At 31.4% G+C, this 12,366-nt stretch overlaps 1 protein-coding gene across 1 annotated transcript; it reads left to right on the top strand.

Annotated features, from left to right (window-relative positions):
* The first annotated feature begins 2,218 nt into the window (after positions 1-2,218).
* Positions 2,219-11,799, top strand: LOC115995659 (senescence/dehydration-associated protein At4g35985, chloroplastic-like). The gene is made up of 5 exons (XM_031234761.1): positions 2,219-2,890; positions 5,520-5,647; positions 9,345-9,511; positions 10,561-10,645; positions 11,540-11,799. Exons 1-5 carry the CDS (start codon positions 2,336-2,338, stop codon positions 11,697-11,699), a joined length of 1,095 nt encoding a protein of 364 aa, XP_031090621.1. The 5' UTR covers positions 2,219-2,335; the 3' UTR covers positions 11,700-11,799.
* The last annotated feature ends 567 nt before the right edge of the window (positions 11,800-12,366 follow it).

Raw genomic sequence — 12,366 nt, forward strand, 5'->3', positions numbered from 1 at the left:
ACGCGCCCGGCTGGGCACTATGTTGCATAAGAATGACGCAAAAACTTGTTTTCTTTGGTGGATTCCACAAGTCTGATAAAAATCAATACTTTACAGGGAGAATTTATGTCTCCTTACTCTATATCCTCCCCATTAAATTACAACCTACAAAAATTAAGTAAAAATTTTGAGTCATTTTCATTTTTGGTCCTACTGTTAATGGGGCATTGCCAATTTTAGTCCACTTTATTAATTTTTGCAACATTACAGCCAGTATTATTTAGTTCTTGCCACTTTTAGTCAACCATTAAAATTTTCGTCAAATAACCGTCCAAAATAGGGATATTTTGGTCTTTTCATGCTTTGATCATCTTCGTTACCCTTTGTAGTGGTCTTCCTTACACACTTTCATCCAATGAAGAGGTCTGGCGAAAGCCATGGCTTTGTAATGTGGCTCACATGGCTTCTGCCGGACCACTTCATTGGATAAAAATGTGTAAGGAAAACCACTGCAAAGGCTCAATGAGATGACCAAACAATGAAAAGACCAAAAATACCCTTATTTTCGATGACCATTTGATGAAAATTTTAACGGTGGACTAAAAGTATCAATGACTAAATAAGACTGGTCGTAATGTAACAAAAATTAATGAAGTGAACTAAAATTGGCAATGCTCCAATAGCAATAGGACCAAAAATAAAAATGACTCAAAAATTGTCTATTGGATCTTATTGTGATCTTTAAAATATTGTTCTGTATTATCATTTTACGTGAAACGAGGCAAGGTTGATTTTTGATAACTTTTCCGAATTTTACACCCCAATTTTCAAACACTTTGTCCGATCAGAACAAAAAATAAACTTTTGAAAATTTTGCCGCCGAAAGTAATTATGCTTTAATGGCAACTTAACCACGAAGAACAGAATAAAGCGGCAGAAGGAATAATAGAATCCAACAATAACCAGCACAACTTTTTCTGGAAACCATTATCTCGCTCCTTATTATAGCTTCAAGATTCCATCTTTTTATCCGATATGTATGCTTTTCTTTTTTGTGACTATCGATTTGATGTCAAATTTAGAGTTCCGATCAAAATAGATCCACAATTGCTATTTATAGATGTGTTTTAGATGAAGTCTAATTTGTGACTTTAATTGAAACTACTAGGAAGTAAGGGAATTTAAATTGTTCATAGCTAAACCCGCCTAACCAATTCAACCAGTAAACTTTCAACCAATATCTACCTTGTATTGTGAATCTTGGTCGTCCAAAATAACCTTAAGATTATGTATTCACAGTTGACATATTTTGTACCCGCATTTAACAATTTATGTGTCTTTAAATAATTGAAATCACATAATATGTTAACTACATAGTAATATTAACTACATAGTACATACACATTAAATGGTACCTATATGCACATAAGATATTATTAATTGCAACATATAATATGCAACTAACCTATAGTTAACATGTTATTCGCCTTCAAGTTATTTACCGACGCATAAACTTAACTGCAGTCTGCAGGTATAAAATATATCAATTGTAGACACATAATTTTTGGACTAGGGTCCATAATGTAAGATAAGATGGACATGATCTATGATCTATGATATATATATATATATATATATATATATATAACAATTGAATTCAAATTGGGGATGGCCAATAAGCAAGTCCCACACAAGGAAAATATATAACATATTATTATGTGTCTATACACTATAGTCAAACTCACAGTCTAAGATAATAAGTTGAACACATTAAATTAACTTAGACCTTCCTTGGTCGCTGTTAGCTGATTGGGTTGGTTGTTTGGGTTAGAAGGTATGGGGCATGTTTGGTTAGTGGCGGATCCGCCAAAATCCGCCAAAGTAAACTGTTTGATTTGTTGATAACATTAGCTGATTGTAGAAAGTTGTTTGATAAATTAGCTGTTAGTTGATAGTTATTTGATATAATTTCTTTTCTCAAAAAGCTAACTGAAAAGACTGCTTTGAATAACCTTTTGAATTTTAGCATTTTGGAGTTACAAAAAACTTATTAACAAAACAACTAATAGTAGTCAAATATGTCAAAATTGGCTGATAGGCTGATTGTTTACCAAATAGGCCTTAAGCATTAAAAGGCTACATGTATAACAATGAGTGAAAACTTATCACTTTTTGAAGGTAAATTTGAAAAGATATCATATTTGATATCTTTTTCTAAAAATCTTGTCAAAAACAAGTATGGTAGCTTACAAAATAGGAGGGATGAATTAGAATTTATGCCCTTCCATCATCCACCAATAACTCAATCCTTTTATATATCTAGCCTGAAAAAAACAGTACTGAAGAAGTAAAGAGCATGAACTGTTTTAGGCCTAAGACACCCAAAACCCCCCAAATGCCCCAAGAAAGCAGCAGGGCTGTAACGCATGAACTTCTCCTGAGCATCCCGGGATCCAAGGCCCATCTCGTGGACGCCGGGGAAGCTGTAGAGCTAGCCAGCGGCGTCTTCACGATATGGCGAATAGCGGAAGACGGCGTCTCGGTGGCCACCACCGTGAAAGTCGGCGACGATCTGCAGTGGCCCCTGACGAGAGACGAGCCGGTGGTTAAGCTCGCTGCTCTCAACTATCTGTTCACCATTCCGGTGAGAGATGGCAACAGTTTGAGCTATGGGGTGACGTTCTCGGAGGGGGACTTGAGGTTTCTGGATTCGTTCCTCAAAGAACACTGCCTGTTTTCGACTTCCAAAACGTTGTTGTCGGATAAGAAGAAGAAAGGGAGTGTTGTTGACTGGAAAGAATTCGCGCCCAGGGTTGATGACTACAACAATTTCTTGGCCAAGGCCATCGCGGGCGGAACGGGTCAGATTGTCAAGGGGATCTTCATATGTAGCAATGCTTATGCTAATCAGGTATTGTCTCATCTCTTCTCTTCTGTGTTACCCAATGTGTTCTTAAATTATTAAGTACACTATAAATAGTTTTTCTGTCCAATATCTTGAAAGCTTAAAAGTGCGGTAAGTTTAAAGTTTAAGATGTTTGAGTTTAAAGTTTAAGCTTGAGGTGCATAAATTTATAGCTTTTTAAAGTTTAAGGCGCTTAAATTTAAAGAATAAGGTGACTAAGTTTATAACTTAAGATGCATATGTTTATAGCTTATTAAGGTGCGACATATGTTTAAAGTTGATGGTGCATCACTTTTTAGTTTAATGTGCATCGGTTTAACATGATCTTAAGTTGCGTATGTTAAAAACTTCAATAAATTCGAAGCTTAAGGTGTATCAGTTCGAGAAATTTGATCATTCTCATCCATGTTTTCAGGAAGCGTGTTTTTTTTCCTTCATTATGAGTTGTCGATTTAGATAAGATCAACGAGCTCAGATCTCACTCCACGTGAACCGTCCTATATATGTAGGGGAAGGGTTCTCGTGCGGTTAACACACAACGGATGCCCGCACTTTATGTGTAGAAATGACACACCTAACCTTAAGCATTAAAATGATGCACCTTAAGTACAGAAAACATGCACCTTAAGCACACAAGCAAAGCACATTAAAAAGTAAAACCGCACACCTTAAGTACACAAAACATGCACCTTAAGCACACAAACAAAGCACATTAAGAAGTAAAATCACACACCTTAAGTTTTAAATGACGTACCTTAAGTTTCACAATTGATGCTCCTTAAACACACAAATCACGCACCTTAAGAAGGAAAACCACGCACCTAAAGCCTTAGGCCGATGCACCTTAAATTTCAACGACTGACGCACTTTAAGCACACAAACGAAGCACCTTAAGAAGGAAAACCACACACCTTGGAGCTAAAGGCCGGCCTGAGCTATACTCATAAAATGTAGTGTCACCCCCCTCTCCCTTCGGTCGAGCAATTTCATACCTTCTATGAACTCTGCTTATTATTCAAACAGAAGTCTCACGTATAGGTTGCCTTTCTTTCCTTGCTTTCTTTCTTTACTGTAGTCAAATGAGACTAGCTACCTTTCCCTTACCTGAACCAAGGGTAATTCCTTTAAAAAGAGACGGATTTCATTAGTAAGAAGTTAAAGTGAATTTCATGTTCATTCCTTGAAGAGCAGGTCTTGCCAGTTAAGTTTTAAATGGCGCACCTTAAGTTGCGCAATTTACGTACCTTAAGTAAACAAATCACGCACCTTAAGAGGAAAATCACACACCTAAAGTCTTAGGCCGACGCATCTTAAGTTTCAACAACTGACGCACCTTATGCACACAAACCACGCACCTAAAGCTTTAGACCGACGCACGTAAGTTTCAACAACAAACGCACCTTAAGCTCAAAACCACACACCTAAGCACGAAAATCACGCACCTTAAATTTGACCTAGATGAAAAAAGAATACCAAATTGCCACCGTTTATATTCTAAAATTTTGCCCTTTATATTCTATAATTTTGCCGACCTTGATAAAGATAGATCTTATATTTATGACATTCATTAAGAAAAGTAACAGTGATGTTATCAAACTACACATCACTACCGTTTTAAAGATCAATTTTTCATTCTACTTTCTATATCTTAAAGAAAAATATTGCATGGACTTACATTTTTTACTCTCAACTTTTACTCTCTCTCACAAATCTTTGAACAGGACATTTTTTCTGGAACTCACATGATGAAGATATCCAATCCTTGTTTGTTACGTCATGAAGTAAAAGTGAGAGAGTAGAACATGGGAGTACATGTAGTAGAACTCTATTTTTATAAAATGTTCTAAGTATATTATCAAAATTATCTAAGAAAAATAACAATTTTTTTTTATTGCCTACACTTGAATGTTTGTACTAGACTCTAGAGTCTAGACACAATATGACTATAAAAACTTTAAAAAAAATTGCACTTTTCATCCTTAAATTATAAGGTATTTGTAGAATTCATCCCTAAGTATTGATTGTGTTCACTTTTCGCCTCTAAGCTATTATTGGTGTTGCATATTTTGTCTGTTTATTAACTTTTCGTGCTCACTTTTCATCCATGAACTATACTAAAGTTGAAAATTCCGTCCCTGATGTTTTGTTAATAAAATGATGAAAAGTACAATGCTAATGATAATTTAGAGAAGAAAAATGAGCATAACCAACATTTAGGGATGGATTTACAAATATCATATAACTTAGGAACGAAAAGTTGAATTTTTCCCTAAAAAGGTGTTATATGTGTGTACGTACGCTTTTGTGTGGGGGAACTATGGGATCATCATTATCAAAGTTGATACAAAAGGAAACATGTGTATTTATTTATTAAAGTACATATTGTGATTGCTTTTGATATAATTAAATAATTGTTTGTTATTTAAATAAAATCGAGAAAAATAGGGACAAATTAAATATGTAATACGAAAATTATTTGCACGTAGAATTAACAGGATATATAAGAGGGTGAACATTTTATTAAAATTTAACAAAGGAGTAATTTGTTCAAATGAATTGCAATAATAAACTATGTGCACAGTATATACGAAGATTTGTTATGAATTACTTATTTAGTTGAACAAAACTAAAATAGGTATATAAAGGAGGAGAAACAATTTTGAGTCCAGCTGGACAGGAGAAAAGTGGTGTCAATGCAATTGAAAGGAAAAACAGTGTGAATGGTGCTGCCAAGAAAAGTGCAGTCAACAATTCTCTGCAACGGTACCTTAATTATAACTAATCATTTTTAATTTTTTATACTCCGTAATATATTTTGAGAAAATTGCATTTTTTGTTTTTAAGTTATATGGTAATTGCAGAATTCGTTCTTGAGCGTTAGTCATACTCACTTTTCATCCCTAAGTTATCATTGACATTGCAATTTTCATCCTTTTGTGCTCACTTTTCGTCCCTAAGTTATACTATAATTACAAATTTTGTCCTTAATATTTTATTAGTAAATGGACAAAAAGTGCAACGTCAATGATAACTTAGGGACGAAAAGTAAATACGACCAATATTTAGGAACGAATTCTACAATTACCATATAACTTAAGGACGAAAAGTACTGGTAATTTTTCCTAATATTTTTTTAAAAATATTTTATTTTTGAAATAATGGTCAAATAGGCCATCAAACTGACGATAATGCATTAATGCAATTAAGCTACTGAAGCTAAAAAACCTATAACCGAGTTCTTAAACTAACCTATTTAATACAATTCATCCAATTTGCCGGTTTTCTAAGTTTCTAACCGACCACCCAAATTAAAAATATATTTTAAAAACTTGTTTTAAAAAATAATTTTAAAGAAAGAAGCTTAGTCTCTTTTAGAGACAAAGAAGTTCGTCTACGGCAAAGACGAAGCTATATTTTTAAATGATTATTTTTTATAAATATTTTAAATGGGTAAAAATTTGTGTGAGACCGTGTCACTGTGAGATGGGTCGGGTCACGTCAAGATGAAAATATAATACTTAGACGCACAAATGCCATACTTATATGCTCAAATGTAATATTCTCTCCGTCCCATTTTACCTGTCCTATTTACTATTCATTGGTCAAACCAACTATTCCTTATTTGTTTATTTTCTTTAGTAATTTTTTATTATTTTTAAATTTAATTTTTTGTGTTTAATAGTACTTTTAATGTAGTTTCTAAATATATAAATTTTATATATTAATGCTAAACTTAATAATATGAAAAATTGGATTAAAAATTACTTCAGTCAAGCCTCGTTAAACGAACCAGACAACCATTTTGGGACGGAGGTAGTACTAATTAAGAATAAAATTTTGGCAAAAGGGTCAAATAGGCCCATGTACTACCATTGATTGTTCATCTAGCACCATGAATTAAAATATGGTCCATCTAGGTCATTACACTCCTAATTATTTTGCATCTAGCATTTTTAGCCTATTTCTAACAAGTAACCCATCTAATTTGATGACATGGAAAAATAAAATTAGAAAAAATGATGACATGTTATTTATATGGATGTTTTGGACGATTTCTACCATATTTCATTAATAAAAAAAATAACTTCTTGCAATGAAATAGGGTAAAAATCAAAATTGTTATATAAAGTTTTAACTACATGAGTGTATGTATAGCAGGATATCCACTATCGTTCGGCAATGAGATTTCATGGAAATCGACATATGAAAATTAAATTATTTTTATAATAACTTAAGATATTGTATTGGGTAAATTTTATTTTATTTTAAAAATAAATTAATATTTTTGGATTTTTGGATAATTGAATAACTTAAGATATTGTATTTTTGGATGATTTCTTGGAATGAAATAGGGCAGAAATCAAAGTTGCTATATAAAGTTTAAACTACAGTGTACTGCGTATGTATAGCGGAGTGTACTGTGTATGTATAGCGGGGTATTCAGTGTCGTTTGACAATAAGATTCCATTAAAATTGATATATGAAAATTAAATTATTTTTTAAAAAATAATAAAATTTACCCAATATAATATCTTAAGTTATTATATTTAATTTAATTTTAATATATCGATTTTCATGGAATTTCATTGCCGAACAACTTTGAATATCCCACTATACATACACAGTAGTGCAGTACACTGCAATTAAAATATTATATAACAACTTTGATTTCTACCCTATTTCATTGCAAGAAATCATTTTCTTCATTAATGAAATAGGGTAAAATCATCCAAAACATTCATATAAATAACATGTCATCATTTTTTATTATTTTATTTTTCCATGTCAACAAATTAGATGGGTTACTTGTTAGAAATATGCTAAAAATGCTAGATGAAAAATAATTATGAGTATAATGACTTAGATGGACCATATTTTAGTTCATGGTGTTGGATGAACAATCAGTGTTAGTACATGGATCTATTTGACCCTTTTGCCTAAAATTTTTGTTACTTATAAGGGTAAATGTAATATTTTTAAAGGAAAATACAATACTTATACATTTTGATTTAAAAGTATTACATTTTTTTTCTCAAAAGTAATATATTTTCTCTTATAAGTAATGGACACTTGTCAACATTACTTATTATGAAAAATGTAATAGTTTTTCTCTTATAAGTAACAAAAATTGTATTCCTGATTAGTATTATATTTGAACATATAAGTATGATATTTGCATGTTGTTTCGACCCAACCCGACCTGCATCATGAATAAGGATCCGTAAGACGGTCTCACACAAGTATGACCCTTTTAAATTTGGGTCACCTGTTAGAAACTGGAAGAACCTACAAAATGGGCGTATTGCATGAAATGGGTTAGTTTAGGAATTCAATTGTAGTTTTGTTTAGATTCAGTGACTTAATTGCATTATGGTGTCAGTTGGATAATTAATTTGTCCTTATTCCTTTATTACTAACTGTTTTTATTTTTCTTTTCCATTTTTTTTACGTATGTGGTATGTTAAAATATTTCCTTTTAATATTTAAAAAAAAATTTGACTCATCAAAAGTTTAAAACTTATTTTAGTACTACTGACTTTGTTACAATGTAGTATCTTTTCATAATTACTTTCTTAACCTACTAAAGCACAACGAGTCAATATCATATCATCCCTTCCAGGGCTCAAACACATGACCTCCCATATGGAAGAGTCACTTTGTGTCACTAGACCACAAGCTCATTGACATTTGGTGATTTATTGTTAGATTTTTCTTATATTAGTAATTAGTGCCAATAAATTAATTACATACTATTTGTGTGAAATTTTCAACACTAGCTAGACATTTCGAAATTTGATTTTGCAATGCAAACTCTTCTTGTTATGTACCCTAATATGCAGACATCTTTCTTTCAACAAAAAGTGTTTTTTTTAAAACACACTTTGATATGCCAAAAGTTTGTAACATGTCAAAATGCTTAAAGAACTATAAATGTGCTTTTGATTCGTGGAAAATATTTGAGGAGAAATTAAATTGAAATTTAATGCATGTAAAATAAATTATTAGGAATATAGGATTCATTATTTAGTTGGTAGAAAAGAAGTTATTGAGAATATGGATTCAATTGTTTGGCTACGTTTAGAAAAGTAAGAAATAATGAATATAAAGACTAATACGAACGCCTCTAAGAAGATGAATTAATAGCTAAAATTTTGCTATTTATACCTATATAATTAAGAAATTAAAACTTTCATGAGGACGAAATAGTCTGATCATGTTTTTTTTTCAAGCCCCGTGAAAAACAAAATACCACCCCCTTTGCTCATAATTTAACTTCCTCAACTTTGATAAATGAATTCCAGGAAGCAAACAACATAAAACTACATTTTCCTTTTAACTCTTAGCAAAACCACCAAACACCTTTAAAGGAAGTGGGGACAAAAGAAAATAATTAATGTGATTTGTGTGGTGATTAAAGTCAAATTAGAGCAGTAGAAGTTTGAATATTTGTGTTGTGCAGTGCAAGGAAGCTATCCCAAATGACGGAAAAGATGAGCAAAGCTATGCTTGATGGTGTAGGGGTAGCCACTGGATCAATCATGGGTCCCATGGTTAGGTCCCAAGCTGGCAAGAAGTTTTTGTCTATGGTTCCAGGAGAGGTCCTCTTAGCCTCACTAGATGCTGTTAGTAAGTAATTAATCAATCAATCTATCTTATATTTTTACTGAATTTTATTGTGCCATCAATAAAATAACCACTCTCAGTATCTTTTGTCTGGTCAATGACACAGAAAATTATACAGCAATTCTAAATAAACAATATGTTTTTTATTTTATTTTTTTTTTTGTTTTTAAGTTATATTGGTAAGTATAATTTTAGTCTTTAATTGTCATGTATTCACTTATATTATAAATGTTATACTTTCTTCTGAATTTCCAACCCCAAGAGCCCCCGCCTCGGCCCGACAGAGTATACAAATGTTATACTTAATTAATCATTAAAGTGATTATTTTCATTCGCTAGCTAAGGATGAAAATACTCATTTTGATAATTAATTAATTGATACATTTGTAATGACATGTTAATTAGGGATTAAAATTACACCTGTCTTATAAAAATGGTTAAAAGTGTTCGATCATATTTTGGGTGAAAGCAAGAACTAATTTTTTTTAAACATGAATAAATAGTAATCTTATGCCCCACAAATTATATTGGGTTCAATTTAAGTAGTTTGGTGATTCTTGAAAAATTGTCCAATTGTTATACCATGGATCAGAGTTCATATTGCATTATGAACTCTGATACAAAAATTCAATACCTTCAGTTGATACATTATGTACCTACAGTTAATAGTTTTTATAAATGTAAATAAATAACTTTGATGGTTACTGACACATAATATGATAACTACAAGTATAGAAACTATTAACCGCAGATACAGAATATGTCAACTACAATCTGAATGTTATTTTTGGACCAGGGTCTACAGACTACAATGCAAGATAAACCCTAGTTCACGGTATAATTTGCCAAATTTGTCATCCTTTAATCTAAGTTAGTTAAGTTGAAAGTAACTATTAAATATTGTAATGTTGGACATGTTTAAATTGATTACTCTTCATCAAAACTAATATAATTACGTTAGATATTCATTTTATACCAATTCTTAAAATTTTCATTTATTAAATATATTATAAACAAAGTCTTACTTGAATTGTTTCTATTTGGAATTGTAGACAAGGTTTTGGATGCAGCTGAAGCTGCTGAGAGACAGGCATTTTCTGCTACTTCTGGTGCTGTGACTAAAATGGTGTCTCAAAGGTATTATTGCTACTTTTACAGGCACTTATTTTGCATAGGAGTAACTTGAAATTTAGTAAATTTATTTCTCAATCAACCTTTATGAATTAACTATATAAGTCAAATTGAGTATTTGCGTATTCATGATAAATAAATTATTACTAAAGAATTAATTAATCAATTATTTATGTATTATAATTGTACTCGCCACTTTTTTTTTTAATATTTTATTATTGTGAAATGTATATTAGTAGTTCTGGTGCACTCTCTCTTCTCTGTCTTATTATTCATTGGTCAAACTAACTCAACTTCTAATATAATTTTAAAATATATAAATTTTATATGTTAATACGAAACTTAATGTTAAATTGAATTCAAAATAACTAAACCACACGATTTAATATCTAATTAATTTAGTCATCGACTATAGTGATTTGTTTCTATTTAATCCTAGACAATTTTTTGTGCTTAATTACGTCATCGACTTCGATGATTTTACCTAATTGAGTCATTGGCAGTTAGAATCAAGAATTAAATAGATCAAAACCACTATAGTCGATCTGAGGACTAAATTGGGTAAAATTACTACTAGAGTCAAAGACTAACTTGTGTAAAATTACTGTTGAGGACTGAATTAAGTATTACGGAGTAGTAGAAGTGAAATTATGAAGATATATTAACAGATGACTCAATTGGGTAAAAACTATCAAAGTCAATGACCTAATTAAGCACAAAAGTCATTTAGGACTAAATCGATAAAAACTATTATAGTAGATGATTAAATTGGGTATTAATTTAAACCAGACACATAAAATGTGACGAAAGGACGAGTTAAAGAAACTCACTTTTTTTTTTTACCTAATTAACTCGTCAGACTACTTATAAAATGTATAATATATGGTGTGTTGGTGATAGGTTTGGGGAGAACGCAGGGGAAGCAACACAAGATGCACTTGCAACTGCAGGCCACACTGTAGGCACCGCTTGGAATGTCTTCAAAATACGAAAAGCCATTACTCCTGGTTCATCTGTCACTTCTGGAGTGCGAAATGCTGCAAAGAATACTAGAAGATAAACTACAAAACCACTAAATTAAACCTTAACCTTTTAAAACACAGGAAAACTATGGTTAGTTGGTTCTTGTATGGTTTATTAATTCTACCTTATTATATGAATCGTACTTTTTTTTTTTTTTTTTTTTTTTTTTTTTAAGAATGTTTGATTCACTAACAACAGATGTCAATTGGGCCAACTCGCTGGATTTTGAACCAGCCCTGCATGGTTGTTGGGCTTATTGGCTTGGGTTAAATGATTTTTCATTTTTTTCTTTTTGGGTTGGGTTGGCCCTAAAGCTAAATTGCGGGCTGCTGGGCTAATCTAGCGAGTTGAATCACTAAACAAAAATTGAAAAATAAGAGTGGTATCCAAATGGACCACAATTGGTGGAGTGTGATGAGTTAAAAAAAAAAAAAAAAAAAAAAAAAAACTTACATACCATGTCAGAATGGGATAATGTTGATAAAATTATGTTTAATGTTTATATATATATATATACACACACATACACACACACACACACATGTAATCTGTGTGTGTATATATTTACAATTATACATATTTAATATATAATTTTATATATGATATGTGTGTGTACTGTAGATACTATATATATATATATATATATATATAGTATCTACAGTACACACATATATATGTACAGTACACACACATACTATATATAT

The sequence above is a fragment of the Ipomoea triloba genome, chromosome 11, assembly GCF_003576645.1.
Source record: "Ipomoea triloba cultivar NCNSP0323 chromosome 11, ASM357664v1".
Taxonomy (NCBI): Eukaryota; Viridiplantae; Streptophyta; class Magnoliopsida; order Solanales; family Convolvulaceae; genus Ipomoea; species Ipomoea triloba.